At 44.5% G+C, this 19,656-nt stretch overlaps 1 protein-coding gene across 4 annotated transcripts in view; it reads left to right on the top strand.

Annotated features, from left to right (window-relative positions):
- Positions 1-10,573: 10,573 nt before the first annotated feature.
- The window catches only part of LOC144122121 (rifampicin phosphotransferase-like), a 798,972-nt gene continuing 789,889 nt past the window's right edge, over positions 10,574-19,656 (top strand). For 3 of the 4 annotated variants that reach the window (XM_077655659.1, XM_077655661.1, XM_077655658.1), the window contains exon 1: positions 10,585-10,844. In XM_077655659.1, the coding sequence (XP_077511785.1) occupies positions 10,730-10,844 (115 nt within the window). In that variant the 5' untranslated portion in view covers positions 10,585-10,729. Of the gene's footprint in view, positions 10,845-19,656 lie in introns of all 4 variants that reach the window. The other variant, XM_077655660.1, reaches the window with a different exon arrangement.

Below are 19,656 nucleotides of genomic sequence, written 5' to 3'. Positions count from 1 at the left end.
TGTCAGTGTCCTCGGTGCTTGAAAAAGAATTGTTTGTGTAGATACGTACGTGTTACTCTCGGTGATTCTCATTTTTATGCACGCCCCTCCCTACTGCAATAATGCCAAACCGGGCGCTTTAGGAATTGTAAAGAAATAAATAAACGAACACGTTTTTATTTTATGTCCATCGCAGATAAAATAAGACGTTTCTCCTCGCACGTTTGCTTCACAGTTCTTAGCTAGGCTGGAATAAAATGCGGTGCAGTCGGCGAGCGAAAAAAAATTGTGAGTGAAGTAGTAGGTAGGAAACAAAATTCTTGCTTCAAGGATGTATTTTTGACAATCCGAATCTATTTAGCACCAAATCGACACGAAAGCTTCAATCCATTTTCACTAGCTGCAAAAACAATTTGCTGGAATATTCGGACCTAAACTGGTTGTGAACACTCATCGCAAGGCTCAGGGGCAAATAGTGGGCTTAAGGTATGCACACTAAACGCGAATACGCCTATATAGAAGTTGAAAGAGAGTAAACTACCCTCTAGCGCACATCCTTCCACAAAAGAGGTGCGCGCTAGAAGACAGCTTACTCGCTTTTTACTTCTCCTGTTTAGAGTGCACGAGACAAAAATGGTCAATGCCTTCCGAATGAATTTCGTATCGGAGCACAGGCAATTACTTGGTCGACGAAAGGCGTTACATCGACGGAAATCTGCCCTGCCGTCGAATTTCAGTGTAGTCATGTCAATAAATAAAACTGGACGTTAAAATTAATTAGATTTGTAAGGTGTATAGGTCAGTCACGGGAAAATCCATTAAAAGCAGTAAAATAAGAAAGTTAACGAAAACGTGGCTAGAAGGGGTGTCGCTTTCGTTTCGATTTAATTAAAACAGCGGCCACGAAACACATCTGATAAAAGTGTTCTTATGCAGGGTCGAATACGGGTGGATATTATAAAAGAGCTGACTAAACGTTGAGAATAACGAGGCATCTCATCGCATCGTGGCCAGCGCTGCGTTGAATAATAAATCGCAAACAGCTTCTGCGCTGGGGCGTCACCTGCCTAGGACAGAACACTGTTATCCTTGGCACTCTTTTCATGGAGTTATAAGACAGCAGTGCCGTGAGGATGCTTAGCCGTACGTTCCTCTTCGTGCCGGTATGATACCGGAAACGTGGTCAGTGTATTCGGTAAGACTATCGGTTTTTGCAGCTGTTGTTCGGATCACATCATCTTGTTTCAGTTTCTTTGCATATCGTATGTGGCATGAGCCACCATCTTTTGACTGGCGACGCGGAAGTCAACCCTGGAACCCAAAGAAAAATCCTGCTCATTCCCCATTCTTCAAAACCCAAATGGGTTCGAGTTGCCTGGCGAGGTCTGTGGCGCCTGAGCAGGCACCGGGACCGCTCACGCTGTTAATAGAACTTGTATTGCTGAAATTATAATTAAATTAATAAAATGGTAGAAGCGGTTAGACCGTGAAATTGCCGAAATAAAGTTATTTCAGATATCTGCAGACGAGCACAGCGCTACAGTCTTCATCGCAAAAACTGTGCGAAAAGCTACGTACAAAGACTGATTCCTTAAATGTTGTCGTACCAAAGCTGAGAAAAATGATGGCCTTGAAAACAGATCACGGCGACGTAAAAAAATCCTGCATGTATCCCAGAAGGCCGAAACGAGGATGGCGGGGGTTTATTGCCCACGGTGCGATATGCCGCTACAGAAAAATTGACGATTTTTAGGCAACGAGTTATTTGTGAAGACCCTAGTATTTGGCGATTCATTGATGACATTGCTTTGTTAACCCACTGACGAGATGAAGTGCAAAGCATCATCCATGAATTAGGCAGGCAGAGCAGAACGATGGGACTAAAAATTAACATGCAGAAAACCAAAGTAATGTTCAGCAATCTAAGAAAGAAACATCAGCTTTCACTTGTTAGCGAGCTGCTCCAAGTGGTAAGGGAATACGTCTACTTAGGACAGGTAGTGGCCGCTGATCCGGGTCACGAGAGGGAAATGACTAGTGGAGTAACACTGCGGTGATGAACATAAGGCAGGTTCTCTCAGATTATGTATGGAAGTTTACCAATATCCTTCAATTGAGAAAACTACATAACAGCTGTATCTTACTGGTACTCACCTATTGGGGCAGAAACGTGGAAGCTAACGAAAGGGGTTCAGCTCATGCTAAGGACAACGCAGCGGCGTATGGAAAGAAAAATGATAGGTGTAACGTTAAGAGACCGGAAGGGCGCAGAGTGGATGAGGGAACAAAGGCGGCTTAATGAAATCTTAAGAGAAATCAAGGGGAAGAAATGGGCTCCAGCAGGGCATGTAATGCGAAGCCAAGATAACGGCTGGACCTTAAGGGTAATGGACTGAGAGAGACAGAGAAAGACGAACGGAAAGGCAAGGAGGTTAACTAGGTGACGGAAGGTATGCTACACTACAGGTTTGAAGGGGAACAGAGGGAGAAATAGAAACGGGAGAGAGCAAAGGGAGATCACTTTTCCACGTGTCCGTAGGTCAGTACTTGCAGGGTACCTAGGGCACACACTGATAGTTCACAACCTTGCACTCAGTCCTGAGTCCTTTAAGAACTTGAAAAGTACCTTCAAAGCTGTGCTCTGCGATGAAGGTTTTACTCCAAGGACCCAGTACCTTGGCTTCAGTAAAAGGCCGAGGAACAAGTGGCGGAGTGTTCCAGCCAGGAGGACACGCTCACGCTGAAACCGAGGGCAGTCACAAAAAACAGACTGGACTCCAAATAGACTGGACTCTAATAGACTGGATTCCAAGAGAAGGTTAGCGTAGCAGGGGGCAGCAGAAAGTTAGGTGGGCGGACGAGATTATGAAGGTTCCGGGGATAGGGTGGCGGCAGCTGGCACAGGAAATGGTTAATTGCAGAGATATGGGAGAAATGTTTTGTACAGCAGGGGGCGTAGTCAAGCTCACGAAGAATACAAGGCAACGCTCTTACCTTACGCGAGGTGTTATCGTGAAAATTTTTCAGCGCTCCGAGAGAATCTGTTCACTAAACAACAAACACAAATATTAAAATTCTGATTACTATGTAGTGGAAGACTTCTTGGAAGTTCGCTTACTCCGTAAAAGAACTTTTGGAATCGCATCAGATATTTCGTGACCACGCTTCTAGGTGATGCTGCTCTTCAATTACATTCGCATTGAAAAGGTCGCTATTTTTGCAACGCTGATAATTTCGTGCTTGAGAAGGACCTTACGTACACCACCTGAACGTATCAATCCGCCATCTGCCGATTATTCTCCCCCCCCCCTCCCGTTTGACTTCCCAAATGCTGGCATGAAAAGTTATCCGCATTGAACAATAATGCTACAAGTATTAAAAATAAATTTTCTGACTTCTTGAGCCTTACTCGTTCGCATTCCCTTCATGTTGCGGGCATCACGAAAACATGGCTTCATGATGAGATCTATGATTCTGTATTCACTCCTCCGCGTAACATGGCGGTACGAGCGGATAGACAACATGGCATAGGTATTGGTGTCGCTCTTTTGTTTCTATCTGAATTAAAGCTGAATGTTTTAGAGGTCCCAGCAGAGCCTGAATCTATCTTGTGTAAGTGTTTTCGTAATAGCATTCTTATGTAGTTAGTATATTTTTTTAGACTTGGTTCATCCATCGAAATTTAGCACATTTGTAATGATTACTTTAAGATATAAGCATTCAGTCTATTAAATCCAATTTAGGTGTGTTACTTTAATGCTTAAAGCATACATTGGCCGCAAACCTCATTTCATTTTATTACCCTCAAGCGCAGAAGCAATATAGAACGAAGTGTTACATAATATATAGCGAGGATAAAAAAGCACAATAAAACCTAAACAAAAACAGAAGTCAATACAGAACACGAAGTACAAGCGTAAAATAAAGAGATTCATGTAAGAGCATAGCGAATAAAATACAAAAATAAACGGCGAAAATGAACAGACAGTATATGGAACAGCCACAAGTACAGAAAGCATACACATAGAACACCTTGATCTATAAACAATATAACTCGGTGCTGCAAGACAAAAATGTCGGGTATAAGCATCAAGATATATTGAAAGTGTGGCGCGAATTCAGTCGTGGTCTGTTATTAATGCGACGTGGGCGGGAGGCGATTCGACTCAACCGATGTACGAGAAAGAAATAAATGTTAAAAGGCATTAGTTTTACAACTCAGGGCGTTCACTTTTCAAGGGCGGTCGATGCGAGATGAGCCATAAGATGCCTCCGATGTAAATGCATGCTTCAACTGACTATGATGATAAATTGACTGAAAAAGGCTAAGGTGCGACACCCTCCTACGGAACTCGAGAGTTTGCATGGACAGTGATATAGTTTATTGAAGTAAGGCTGCTAGTGCAGGGGTAGCTGTAAAAAAAGAAACGCGCTGAATTATTCTTAACCATCTGGAGACAGGATTTTAAGTTGAAAAACGAGGGTTTCATACTGCACAAGCATATTCAAATTTAGACCTTACTAAAGTCTTGTACATAGTGAGCTTAGAACAAACAGGTCGCTTAGAAAATTTGGGGCGCGGGCAACTAAGGTTGCGGTAACTGTTATTAATAATGTATTGAATATGCTGCTTCCAGCTAAGATTATTAGTTATATGCGGACTCAAGTTTTTGTAAGAAGTGAAGGGATCCAATAGAATAATATTTAAAACACAAGAATCATGTAGCAAGGATGTTCGAGAATCATGGATATGTCTTCAACTGGCAAACAATTCTTTGTTATCTGTCTTTATTGAATAGCCGACAGAGCTACAGGAGGTGGCTCACTGCTCTACTTGGTTTTTGAGGGATCGCATACTTATAATTTGGATTTTGAATGAGACATTGCGGACGGAATTTCAGACCTTGGGGTGTTGATTGCTTCTTTGTATTTTCTCCTGTCTTGGCGCCGGCTTCGAGCTTCTCTACGAGTTGTGATTTTAATAGTGCTAATGACGCCTCTGTCACTAACAGTCTCGCTGGCGCGTTTGAACCATTTGTTATACTTAGCCACACTTGTAATGTCAACGAATTTATCACCTGATTTGAAAGTACTTTTAGTAACAGCATGCCGCACTTTGTTGCGCTAAAGACTGTGGAAAAATCTCAGTGCACCTGGATGACCTGCGACTTTTTTGCATGGTTCACTCCGCGTTCGATGCTTGAGAAGCACAAGACGTGAATCCTATCCAGTCACGTTCAACAGAGCAAAGGAGGTACATAAAATATTCGGCTTAAATCACTTTTTTTAAATTTGCAGCTTGAAAATCTTCTTAAAACCGATCCCCTGAAATAGATGCGCTCAGCCTTACCCACACAGTCTGCATCTCCATCTGTCATTGTCAGTAATGAAAAGACTAATTAATGATCCTTGAAAGCTACTAACGCTTTTAATGTCTACTCTAAATCTGTACGTTCATCTGACTCCGGTGAAGCTTCAGCCTATGACCTTCTAATGTGGGAACCTTGGTTATTGACATTACGATTATTGAATGTGGTGTGATGAACCTACTGCTGACGTGGGATGAAAAAAAGAAAACAATCGGGAAAGAAATTGACCGGCTCTGGTAGAACACCCAATTCATTTCTCGTTCGGTATTCACCCTGGACTGCTCTATATTTAACAGTGATGTTTCACAAGCTGCTCAACTCTGGAACGGTACCATGCGTACTCATGGAAGTTGCCAAAGGCGTTTTCGATTACGAAAGCCCGGTTAGAAGCAGCTGTTATCGAACTACAGAGCTATTTCATCAGCATTATATTCATGTAAGATGTTGGAACACATAATCCACAAACATATATTGGAATTTCGGACAGGCCGTTTGATTCATCTTCTTGGATATTCAAAAAGCTTTTGACCCTGTATCTCATCACTTTTTGCTTGCAAAAAGTTCGTGGTATCATATTAATGACGTAGTAATTCCCTGGAATGAAGAACACTGATGTTGTAGACCTAAGGGCAAACTTATTAACAAAAATATCGTGACAGGGATGTGACATCAGGAGAGCCGCATGGGCCTGTTCTGGGTCCATTAATATTTTTAATCTACATGAGGGAGATAGATGATGGCCTCTCTTTTCATCTGCGCCTCTCCGCAGACGACTGTGCGATTTATAGGATTATTTCTAATCAACAGAACTGTGCCGTTGTACAACATGAGTTGAAGAATGTAGTTGAGTGGTGCAGCGCCGGGCGTAAGAATCTGAATTTCGAAAAAAGCTGTGTACATGTCATGTCAAAAAGTAATCCGCCTACGTATACCGGTATTCCATAAACACTACTGAGCTAATTCCTGTGCGGGTGTAGAAATATCTTAGCACGATCTTTGGCCCCGATTTATTATGGCATCACCATATTGAAACAATTACAGCAAAACGTGCAGGACATAAGGTTTCCTGCATCGGAATACTAAATAAATTCCTTCCAACCGTAAACAGCTATTAGAAAAAGCATATATTAAATACATACTTCATTCCGCTTCCCAAAAATCCCTGCCCCAAAATTGACATTCAGCGAATAGAACGAGTGCAAAATTAAGGGGTTCGATAAGTTTTCGGAAATTCCACAAGACAGTTCAATATTACACGTGCTAAGGATAGCTTTGGCTGGATTTTATTACAGAAACATCGTGTGAGGCTAAGGCTGCTCCATATTAGTTTTCATTCTCAAACAGGTAAAAGGCGGCATAAGTGCTATCTACCTCCTGATTGTGTTCCTTTAACACGAGACCATGTAAATAAGAATATAATTCAACATGATATTTTGTCCCGGACAATTTCGGATTGGAACCAGTTACCCCAAGATGTTGTCGCCATTAGTGGAAATGATGTCTTTTTTTGCTGCTGCTCTAGCTTGTTTTATGGAGGTTTAATGTATCAAAGCTACTCATGCTATGAGGAAAGCTGCATTGAAGGGCTCCTGAAATTTCGACCACCTGGGATTTTTTAACTTGCATAGACATAGCACAGTACACGGACCTCTATAATTTTGTCTCCATCAAAATTAAACCGCCGCGGCCGGGATCAGCCCGCATCTTTCGAGTGAACAGCCGAGCACCATAACCACTGAGCTAGAGCAGAAAACTGCTTGGCATGCTTCACGTAGAAGCTTCATTCACACAATCTGTTAATGGGCTCGAATTATCAAAAAATCACTTATTCTTCCCTTAAGCGCCATTTCAAAAAAAAAAAGCTGCGGTTAAACTACTGCTGAACCTAGTTAGAGAGCGTAAGCTGTGGTGTATCGGGTAAGGAAACGCCGCTTGGCGTCTCTAACGTAGAGTGCGTTCCGCGCACTGGACAGGCAACGCGCGCACCATGCCAGGTGGTGGTTAATTTAATGATTGATCGCGAGAGGTTGGTCACCCAATGAACGCTGCGGCTTATTAAGGCGAAAGCCTTTAATGGCTCTCACTCCCGGTCGAGATCCTGTCTGCCCGTTACATTCATAACTTCAAGTCGCATAACCGGAAGTGACATCATAACTCAATGGTTTCTGGTCAGACCAAAAAAAAAGTATATGCGACCGATAGGATTCGAACCAGCATCTTTTCGCTCCGGAGCCGAGCGTGCTAACGGCTACGCGACTTCCTGCCAACGCATGCGCAGTTCTCCTTCTCTAGGACGCTGGTGAGTGTTTGCTGAAAGGCGTCGAATCAGACGGATGCCTCCCAGATGCCCTCCCGTGTCTCCAGCATTTAATATTCACAAAGAATTGTGTACTTAATGAACATGTTAAACACACATCAGTGACACAAGCAGCAAAACCGCTCTAAAGACTTTCGCCTCACGGCACTTTAGGTCAACAAAGTGCTCCCCTGAATTTTTGCTGCAGTGGTGCGTGCTGGCACAACGTTGTCAGCGCTAATGCCTACAGCCCACATCTGCCTCTCACCACCGCCACATACCTCAACGCGCGTTTGAGGCGTCCACTTCTCCAGGCAGCCAGTTATGCGCCTTTCCTTTGCTTTCGAAGAAAATTGAAGGCGCGGTAACTGTCTCACATATATTGCCAGACACCCGGACCGGTTTTGAGGGAAGTGGCGTAGTAATTGTCTCACATATATGGGTGAACACCCGAACCGCGCCGTAAGGGGTTTGACCTCTGGCTCACCGCAAACACCGCGAAATCGTTACGAGGTAGAGTACTAAAGATTTCGCTTCAAAATCCTCCTTGATTAGTTCGGTTGCCATATGTTTTTCGGTCCAGCCACGGTTTGTATCTTCGTATGTTAGGGGGATGGGGCAGGTCGTCAGGTGATTGGTGCCTTAGTCCCAGTCTCCAGGCGCTACAAAGAGAAATAAAGTTCATTCATTCATTCATTCATTCATTCATAATTCGAATAACTCTTGTTCTGTTGACGTGCCATCCGGGGTCCCGCAAGGGTGAGCTCTCGGTCCTTTGTTATTTTTAATATACATCACTTCCTTACCTCACATTCTCGCCTTACACATACTAGTTTATGCGGATGATCAGATCATCATCACTCATCAGATCATCATCATCGTCATCACACTAGAGGAGGAGGAAGAGGAGTAGAAGCCACCGCCGCCTGTCGACGCCCACCTTGTCATTTTGCCACCTGCCCTCACCGTAAGCCGCCAAACTTCTTAATCTCATGGCCTGTGTATCATGCCGGGTCATGCCGACCAGGGCACGTGATGCGCACTGCGTTGAGCACGAACCGATCGCTGCCGGAAATACAAGCGCTTACAATAAAGCCTGCGGCGTCTTTGCCCGCTCCCGGATCCATCGGGTGGTGTCTCGCTCCGTTATCTGCCTGTCTGTGGCTGACACGACGAGAAACTAAATGTCTAATTTCCTAGTTTTTGCACCTGATGCAATAACTGGCAATTTGAAATAAATTTCCCTAAAACTGTGGTTATGTCTGCCACTAACAGCCCAGTTTGCTTACTTTTCAGTTACAATTTCAATCACTCATCATTGCACAGGGTTGTAGAATATAAGTATCTTGGCGTCATACCACTAACATGAAGTAGAGAGTTGGACGAAATCTCGTCTGGTCGGAGAAATTATAATAAACGACGTTTCCGCTTCCTTACGGGAGCCGGAACGTCGTTTTTTTTAAACTTTTAATCGGCGTCCCACCTTATTAAGTTTTGTTACCACCAACATGTCCTGGCCGGAGCATATCAATTTCATTTGCACCAAAACGCTTAAATATCTAGGGTACTTCAGGAGCAACTTCACTAATGCTTCACTAATGCTAGCTATTTTTGTATAAATCATTATTTTCTGCCGTACTAGATTATGAAACTCCTGCCTGGAGCCCTCATGTATGTTGTGACACCATTCTCATTGAGATCATTAACATATGTCAATGAAGTTCATATCTAATCGCTATAATCGTTATTTTTCGCCCTGTCTCTGAACCTGCATTCCTATCTGTGCGCCGTCACATCGATTCACTTTAAGTGAGTGCATTGCATTGTAATTTCTTATTATATTGTGTCACATACACTATAATTTAATAGATATTTTCCGATCTAAAAGGAGTGACCATAATCTTTACATCATATAATAATTCGCCCGTACTAACAATTACCGTTAGTCATGTGTTCCCTTTTCTTGTGTTCATCTTGGTTGCGCTACAGTTCTTTTGTTACAATAAGCACCATCTAGCCCAACAAAAAGTTCTAAACAATTTCAAAAATTTTTTTACAGGCAGATTTGAAAAATGGAACTTAATCTGCTGCACGATAAATCGCTCCCATCAAACTCATTCCTAATAGAATTAGTTGCCATATGGTTGATGCATTTTGTTGTGTTTACTGTGTATTGCTTCCATTTCTGTCATCTTATTGCAAACTTTATATATTCTGTGTGATTTTGTATTACTTTCTTTTCTTTTCCGTATTTCTTGCCAATTCCGCTATTATCTATTGTCTGTGAGCTACGTTCATTGATGAATTGTTTACCCTACTCCTGCAGTAACTCTATATAGCGCCTGAAGTATGTATAAATAAATAAAACGCCTAGCCGCGCACTGACACTCCAGCTCTTTCTTTGGAGAATAGAGAGATGGTGCGCCTACATATACATAATTTCCACGACGAATTTCGAGAGCTTCGATTACACAAACCCGTTAGTTGATTAGTTTTTGCAAAACAAAACCTGGTATCAGCTCGAAGAGAGAAACTACACATTAAGAGTAGATACCACAAACGTTAGACTTCAGCCGAATTTTATTCTACGCCTGAAATAGGTGCCCTCATAACAAAAATTTTATATATGTAAAGATTGCGGTTTCTATCTTTATGATGATGAAAACGTAGAGAACACAGGGCAGCAAAATTTTCTATAAAATTAATTTAAGAGCCGACACATAGGGAAATGCTGAAGGCGATCATTCGGGAGCTGACGTAGAGGCGAATTTAATTACAATTCGTACACCACAGCCCACTTCGTGGCCATTTTGATCCGGAGGCGGAGACGCAACATGCAGCGCTCACTGCGGCCGGCACTCACCGCCTCAAGGTCTCCCCTATCATCACGCCTTCAATTGGCCGTCCTGTTCACAGAAAAGCCACTCGTGGTCGCTGCCGTCGGCGCGGTAAACATTGCTTAGGAGTGTGCCCACTAGCGGATAAGGGAAGCCCGCAAAGCGGCCTCCGGTCGACTGCCATTGTTCCTGCTTCGTCGCGAGCGGTCAGGTGCGTAAAGCCGGCTCCCGGACAGACGTGGTTCACGATGTGTCTGGCGACGTTGGCTGTTGTGTTTATGGGAGGTCTGCTGTGGCTTCGGTGGCCGCTGCTTTCTTCACCACTGCTGCAATTGCGCCGCTTCTGGACGCCGGGGCCAGGAGGTGAGTGCGACGGCGGCGGAGAGGTTGTGCGCACAAGATTCTTGTGATTTCAGTGTGGCATGAGCAGCGCCAAGAGATAAAAACCACAGGAAAAATAGACGCTTCACTTCTGTTCAACCACGTAAACGGTAATAAACATTAGGTGGCAGGAGACTCAGCAACCAGCATGAAAGCAACTCCAAGGCAATATCATCGAAAAGTTTCTCAATAGTGCAAAAAAGCAAAGCCAGCCTAACTGTTTACGATGGTTTCTTAAAGAGTGCTTATTCCACCGAAGGAAGGCCTGGTAGGAGGAGCATCTCATTAATCTTCGCACTAAAACGACGGTTCTGTCTTGTAATCAGTAGCTACGACGCGATGCCGCACTCTGTGCGCAGAATAAATTATTTTAGTGCTCTTTTTTTTCACCTCTTCAATATATTTAACGCGCGTGAATGTTCGGTTTTAAGCTCGAATGAAAATTTTCACAGCATTTTTTCGACGTTTGCCTCAATAGGAGCCGTATTCTGACGTCTGAATCCACGTTTAATGCTGAACAATTAGAAAGCTCGTCTTCGTGACATCACCGCAGCTCTCCGTGGTGGATGAAATAACGCAGCGCATGCTTTCCTCGCGTTATAATGCGAAACTGCGTGAATATCATGGCAGTCGCCACAACAGAAATAACAGAAATCAAAATATTGGTGCAGCATGAGATGTTTTTCTTTTATGCTCTCCCTCATTCTCAGCTATTTCACATGCGTAGAGCGCATGGATCCTTTTATATATTCCTCTTTACTCAGATCCCAGCAAAAGGACAACTGAGGCAGGTATCGTTTTTGGTAATAACGCTTAATGATTCAAACATTTCGCGCCTTATCTGCGTGCCCAACTGGTGCACAGCAATGAATTGCATCAGCTGTTTGCTCGCTAAATCGTGGCTGCAACAAGTTCAGAATAGCGTCGATTTAGAGCTATGGGGACTGCAGAAGGCTGGATACTCAAGGGAAATCCGGATGAGAGTGGAAATATTCGAAGAATTTCGCATTTTCACCGAAAAAGTTATCTGCATCAGTGGTCACCTGCCGCGGTGTCTCAGTGGTTAGAGTGCTCGGCTACTAAGCCGGCGTACTCAGGTACAAACCTGGCCGCGGCGGCCAAAAAGTTTCGCAGGAGGGGATGGGCAAAAAGTGCCCGTGTGCTGTGCGATGACAGCGCACGTTAAAGGTCCCCAGGGGGTAGAAATTATTGCGCATTCCTCCACTACCGGCACTTTTTCTTCCTTTTTTTCTTTCACTCCCTTCTTTATTGCTTCTCTTACAGCTCTGTTCTGTTCAGGTGTCCGCCGAGATATGAGACAGATATTGCGCGATTCCCCCCCCCCCCCCCCCGACAGAAATTTTTTTTCTCAGCGGTTTGTTTGCGGCGCTTCGTTTAGCATGAAATAACTACATTATCTAAAAATCTGCACGAGCTACGCCCAAGCCATAAGCTAGGGAATTAAGTAAGACACATAGGAGGCGAAACCTAAAGGTTGACGCTGCAGCCGCTTTTTTAGTTTATTGTGGATGATTCACTTGATATTGTCTGCGACTTGGTTTTCTTCGCTCAGTGTGTCTGACATCACCGATAGTCCTCTGTAGGCTTTCGTTGTCGGAGGAAAATTTAGTTAAAGTCCAATGTTTGTTGCGTCTAATCTTCCTTCGCTCTTTCTCTCTTGTCTCCGGTACCATGTTTCGTTAAATCACAACGAACCAACTAGTACAGCTTTGTTCTCCTATAAATAAAGCCTCCCCCAAGTATATATATATTCGACATCCCTGGTGCTGTTAGCAGTCTACTGACGTTTGTAATGCTCCGGAATAGGTGCAGCAACCGCTCTATTCAAGAGCATATTTTCCTGCTTTTTTGTTAGAGTTCCTTTCCTTTTTTTTTCGTTTAAGTAAGCAATTCAAACGGAATACGAGATTTCGCCCTGACACGCACTCTTCAGTGACAAAAAGCGAAAGCCGTCGGGAAGGCAGTCGCGGGCTTTTAACTTACGCCTCACGTCATACCACATGTTAAGTCACATTTTGAGCTTAAAGCGACTTTTCTGCTGAAGCCCACATGCTTTTGGTGACACTTTGGCAAAGTTAAGTCTGTGCTACGCTATTCTATGTTCGATAAATGTTTTCTCGTAATCTATGAAGGCTGTAAATAGGGGCTGGTTATGTTCTGAGCTTTTCTTTATTTATGTATGTACAATTGCTGCAGATAGCAGCGCTGGCCAAGCAGGAGAGGGTTACATGTATTGTTGTAACAATTCAGCAAACATATTTTCAATAGAATGTTCAGCAATAGTTGGAGACACACAGTTCCACTCTTGTGTTGTGGGGGGAAAGCGTGAGTTGTGGTCAGGTTCTGTCCTGCCGAAATATGGCTGCACTACTTTGGAGTGGTTCAGTTTACTGGATCTCTGAGGGGCCGCTAAAATATAGACATCCCATGACAAACCAGACCTTTTGTTATACATCGTATGAAATAATTTCAGCCTGGAGACCTGACGGCGTACTTTAAGTGGTAGCAAGTTGAGTTGCCTCAGCATATTAGTGACCTAAGATGTTGCGCGGTAATCAGAAATAATAAATCCGGAAGATAGACGCTGGATGAGCTCCGGTTTAACAATGTCCTCATTATAGTACAGGGCCCATAATATCGAGGCATACCAGCCGCCGCGATGGCTGAGTGGTTATGGCGCTCGGCTGCTGGCCCGAAAGACGCGGGCTGGCTCCCGGCCGCGGCGGACGAATTTCGATGGAGGCTAAATTATAGAGGCCCGCGTACTGTGCGATGTCAGTGCAGGTTAAAAAATCCCAGGTAATCCAAATTTCCGGAGCCCTTCACTACGGCGTCCTTCATAGCCTGAGTCGCTTTGGGACGTTAAACACCATAAAACCAAACCAAACCAATATGGAGGCATACTAGGTAACTGCTCTGACTAGAGAGCGGTATGCTTCAATCTTGGCGCTACGAATCACGCCTTTTAATTTTCGGCGAAGAAAACAAAGCTTATTAAATACCTTCGTGCTATTGTTGTCAATGTAGGTGCCCCATTTGGGGTTGCCTGGAATAGATATTCCTTGATATTTAACAGCCGAAGCAGAATTAATAAACTAGTCCCACATGCGATAATTTTAACCAAGGGGCTTCTCTCTTGTTATTGACAAAATTAATGTTCATACCGCTCTTCTCACACCAGTCCGCAGGTTTACAAAGGTTTTCATTCAACACAAATCTGGCGAAGCACAGTCTATAACACTTTGCAAGACTCAGTCGTCGACAAACTATTTCACTCTGACAATGTCGCCCTCGTTTCCGGCATTGCTACTAATAAAAATTGGAAAATAACAACGGACCTAGCACAGACCCCTGAGGCACTCCGGTCAACAAATCAATATCAGCACATCTAAATCCCGAATATTCTACAAATTGGGTCATATTGCTTATGTTTGCCTGTAATCAGTCAATATACCTGGAATCCCCGCTTGTCTAAGCAACTCAACAAGCAAAGTGCGAAACACCCGGTCGAAAGCCTTTGTTATGTCAAGAAAAATGGCGTCGACCTGGTCGCCACCATCAACAGCCGAAGCAAAGTCATGAATGACCGATAGCAGATGCGTGAAAGTGGACACCTTTTTTGGAAAGCCATCTTGATAGGCGGCGTACAAAAACGACCATGTAACGCGAGATTGGGCGATAGCTGGTGTAGTGGTCAAGTGACGCTCCCCTGCACTGGCAGGCGGCTCTTCCAAACAGAGCCACCCGTAGGGTTATGCGACCCAGTTTGACCGTTATATAAGCTGAGTGCGTTAATTACCAGTGGCTGCGTTACCGGCATGTACCCGGTGGGTGGACGACAACGATGCGCAAGCCAGGCACGGGTGCCTAATAGCTGTCGCTGTAAAAACTTTTTGAGTTGAGGTTATTATATATGTAACGGGATATTTCGTGTTATAATATCTTACAGCGAGTGCATAACAAAGATATTGGCAAGTAATTAGTAGCGCTTCATTTATCTCCTGATGTGATATTAAAATTACTCTATACCTGGTAATCATTCGGCTGGTAAAGACCTATGCTGAAGTGATGCATTGAATGTAACAAAAAGATAACGAGACAGAATCTCGAAATATCGTTTAATAAATGCGCTCGATATGCTGTCGGTGCTGTGTGATGACTTTACTTTATTATTTAGCAAGAGCGAAAATTTCCCCTCATGACCAGGCTCTAGGTCGGTCATTGCAGCCGCGGACGGGAACTGGACAGCGCTCGAGGCGTGCACATGTGAAATTGGTAATCAAGCAAGGCAAGCTGGAAGCTACTGCTGAATTCATTACCAATAGAGGCGAGGTTATCAGTTATGCTACCATTATTTTCAGCTGTTTCCAAATTATTTTAGTTTCAGAGAGACAGCGCAAAAAGATTTGAAGATTTTTTTATAACTTTTGGTAAGGTTTGACCATAAAACTGGCTGCGTGCGTTCCGAAATTTAGTAAGCAGTTCGTCATAAAAGGGAAGCTTAAACGGTTGTCTGAAAATTCGAGGTTATTGAAGAATTCGAATCTACTGAGGTTCTGGGTGAAGCATGCAAAATATTTTTTGCCCTAGCATTTCAAATAGTGACGTAATGGTCTATTAAAACCGCGACGATGTTCAGGCTTCTCCTCACTGCGTTAGGGAAGTGGGAGAAAACTCCTTGTGACGTCATTAGTGCCGAACGTTCAGATGTCCGCTGCCTTCACCTGCACGCTACTGTGCGTCGTTCGATGCCGCCAAGCAATGCTTCGGGAGATTCACCTTCAATGGCGTTGGGTTTCTTCCATGAAAGAAGTGTTTAGCCGCTGGGAACGTAATGCTGTCGTATGTGACGTCATTAATGGTTCCTCTGCTCCTCGCTGTGCACTGAAGCCTCAAGGCCGTCCCCGCTTTATTCGCCAATTGCGTCGCCATTTCAAACGCTAGGGAAAAATTTCGCAGGCTTTATCTGCGTGTTTCACATATTCGGCCCTTTTAAACTCATAGAAGTTAAAACCACTTATGTGGCTCTTTAAGGGCAGCCAGTTGAGCGGTAGCCTATCCTTTCATTTTCCGTCTGCTTGCAATACGGCGTTTTAAATGAATTATATCAGGCTTAATGTATGGATTGCTAAGCTCAGCCGCCTTGTAACGCAATGGAAGAGAACTATTACTATTAATGCAAGACAAAAAAAAAGCTATGAACTTATTCTAGAGATGCGAGAAATACGCTCCCTTTATATTCAGGAAAGAAAAAGTGCAAGTTATGAAGAATGGGCTCATCGTCGGCAGCTAAAGAAATGACTAAACGTCTGAGCGAATGCCTTTTTTTTACTAATTCCACATTGACGCGCACGGCCTTCTGGTCCGAAATTTCATCTGCGATATTAACTGCATAATGATCGGATATATTTTTGAGCAATACAAGGTGAAGAACCGACTGCGTTGATTGTGTAACGCATGTTGGGGCAGTCACAGTCTGCTTGAGGTCATGAAAAAGTAAGGCGTCCAGAACAAGGCGGACGCTATCAGCATCTTCGGAACCCGAGACCGCAAGTCTTTTCCAGTCTGTGCGAGGTAGGTTGATGTCTCCTTTAAGCAATAGCTTATGATTAGGTTAGAGCATGCGCTCTAAGTATGCTGCCACTGATTCCATAAATGACGCAGCACATTTAGGGGGGCTGTATACCACGCCGAGCTAAACTGAAAGATTTAGAAACACTGTTGTGCACCATTAGCTTTTATGACCCGGGATTCCTTCCAGCTGAACCCTTCCAATCTTTTAACATGAACGCTAGAGCGTGGTCTGCCCGGCGCTGCTGCGCCGTAAGAGGGAGCGGAGAAGAGGCAAGGGCATGCCCACAAATCGTGCTGCTGGAGTATAAGCTTCGTCTGTTAGGCTGCTCTGATTAGTGCGAGGCACGGAGCAAGACTACACAGGAGGTGAAACATCCGTCTGCGCGAGCGAGCGCAGGCGACCAGATAAAGTCACAATTGTATGCGCCGACGGGGGCGCATGCATTGGCGGCGCCATGCGGCGCCTCGTAGAAGCAGCAGGAAAAAAAAATGTAGCGCCCGGGCAGGCGGCGCGCGCTCAAAGCAGACGACAAGCAGACGATTCCCCCTCCCCACATCCCCTTTCCCCATCCCCGCTCCAAGCTGTGCCCCCGCGATATGGGTGGCAGAAATCGAGCACATTCCCCCCACGTAGCCACAAGAAGAAGAAGCAGACGAAACGAGTGTTTGCTTCAGCGGGCACGCCGTGACGTTGTACTTCAGTAGTTTCATTCCATGCCGCCAGGCGCCGCCAGCGGGATAGTGGCGCCGCGGGCTTGTGACCTTTTCTGGTCGCCGCAGACGGCGGAGTTTCCACTCCTTATAGTCTTCCTCCGTGGTGCGAGGCAACGCCTGCCCACCATCGGCGGTTGGAAGCCCACCAAGCTGCGAGCAATTGTTTTGTCTGCTGCTATCGGCGCGGGTGATTCTGAAAAGATCATACATTAGGGAACAGCTCAGCATGCCCATGAACTCGGTTCCAATCGTTACTTACCAAAAAACTAATTGAAGAGCAGCTTCGATGTTGAACCGTTAATTTATTTAAAGTACAGGCTCTCGTGGCGCTACCTGCAAGTGCAACCGGTGCCTAAATTCGTGCTTGGAACGCTACGCGTTTGCACCAGTCCAGAGCCGCAAACAAACAGCAGATAGAACACGGAGCAAACGCTCTTAGATCTCGTCCGTGAAACTTGCTTCGCTCGGGCTCTCAGGAGAACCAGCGCAAAAAGAAAAAAAATTGCTGATGGCCTTGCTCTGTTAGGTCAGGATACACTTAGCGAAAGCGCGGCGACTTCTGGATCGGAAGTTTATATATGAAACCCGCGCATTCATTAGATGCGCCTTTATTCAACATTATACACTGAGCTGTCGTGGCGGAGCGGTAGCGTCTCTGCCTCAAACGTCGAAGGCCCTTGTTCGATTGCCAGGTTGGACACAGGTTCTTTTTTTTTATTCAGTGAGTGTGCGAGGTTTTCAGTGGCTCCCATAGATGCCGCCACCAAATACGTTGGTTAGCAGTTAAGCGCGTAAGGGCGGGTAAGGGTAAGGGCGGCGAAGCGCACGGCGTGACGTCATGCCAGATGGCGCGGCGAGCGCGCGGTGTCCGCCCAGCTGCGTCTGTTGGTAGGCAATGGCTCAAGGTCATGTCTGTCTCTGTGCCTCCTCGGAGTGCCGCCACAGCGAAATCGCAATTTCGCGGCCAGTAAAGCTTTCGCTCTGAAACGACAATGGAGAAGAAAGGAGGGCGACAGGGACAGAAGCGCTGAGGCGCCGGGATTGCCTCGCACGAAACAGAACAGCCAAGTAGACGACGCTATATAGAGCGGCATGACTGGCGCGCATGCTCGTTCCTTCTCCCGACTTCTGATCTGGTTCGCTTCGGCACCGCTGCACCGACCAGTTGATGCTCGCGCATTCAAGTTCAAAAATTGGAAGGGTGTACATTGTGTTCTACTTTAAATAGGGTGCATCGTGCCAGTGCCGCCGGTCAGAGTGGAGACAACTTCAACGGCGCCGCCATATTGGATCACAGAGAATCAGCTGCGCTAGCGTTCGTTACGGCGCCGTTCATGATCTCCGCTGTTCAGAGTGCTTTGACTTGTATACTCTTTTTCATCAGAATTGCACTGCGCATCCTTTTTACTTATAATAGTCATTCTAACATCCGAGGGTTGAAGAAGTAATTGTGCTACTTAATTCTAGGGCCCCTAGTGGTGGAGGAAGAACATTTAGTGTGCCGTCTGTTGGTTTGAAAAACGCGGTATTTTTTTAAAGATCCTTTGCCCAGCAGGCACGTGCGGTCAGTGAGAGTGGAAGAAATATTTTTGTTTCTTTTTCTACTTGTTTCGTTTATATTCTACGCTTTGATAACAGGCGCACGTGATCAGCCGCTCGTTCGCTGCGTTTATTTATTTTATTTTATTTACACATACGGCAGCCCTTTTATGGGGCTATTGCACGAGTGGGTCAGACAAAAAGAATCATACAAAAATCAAGTAAAATATAACATTTAAAAATTCACGCGAAATAATGCAGATGACACAAATAAAACTCAATATAACAGCAACACTGAGATACAGTACAGAAACGAGAATACACTGTAAAACAAGAAAGTACATAAAATAAGGTTTAGTTAACTTTCAACAGGAAATTGTTCAGAGACTTAACTCCCAGAGTACAATAGTACGTGGGAAAAAGCTGTATTTCAATTTATTACATCGAGAAGAGTAAGGCTTAATATTAACGCTATGGTGACTACAACTTGACCGAGAAATATCTGAGGGAATATACATGGAATGTGAGACACGATAAGAAAAATGGACGATGGCATGCAGAAACTTCAATGACTCAGTTTGACGGCGTACGGATAGAGCGGTCGGGTTCAGAGAAGATAAGGCACGAAAGGTTGAAAAATTGTGATCACAGCGATGATATATGAACCTAATAGATTTTCGCTGTATGCTCTCAATGAAGTTAATGACCCACTGCTTTTGAGGGTTACAGAGAGGAGAATCGCAATCTAGGAGTGGGCGAATTCAAGATTTATACATTAGTATCTTAGTTTTATTTTGGAGAATTGTTGAAATTGGGATTCAAATACCCGAGCTTACTGATTGCTTTAGTGGAAATGAAATTATTGTTTTGACCAAGGCATGTTACTGGTAAATATGACGCCAAGATGCTTGTATTATGATACCCTGTGCAAGGGTAAGTCGTTGAA

The sequence above is a fragment of the Amblyomma americanum genome, chromosome 2 (genome assembly GCF_052857255.1).
Source record: "Amblyomma americanum isolate KBUSLIRL-KWMA chromosome 2, ASM5285725v1, whole genome shotgun sequence".
NCBI lineage: Eukaryota > Metazoa > Arthropoda > Arachnida > Ixodida > Ixodidae > Amblyomma > Amblyomma americanum.
The sequence above is the reverse complement of the archived record's forward strand: the minus strand, read 5'-3'. Positions and strand labels throughout refer to the sequence as shown.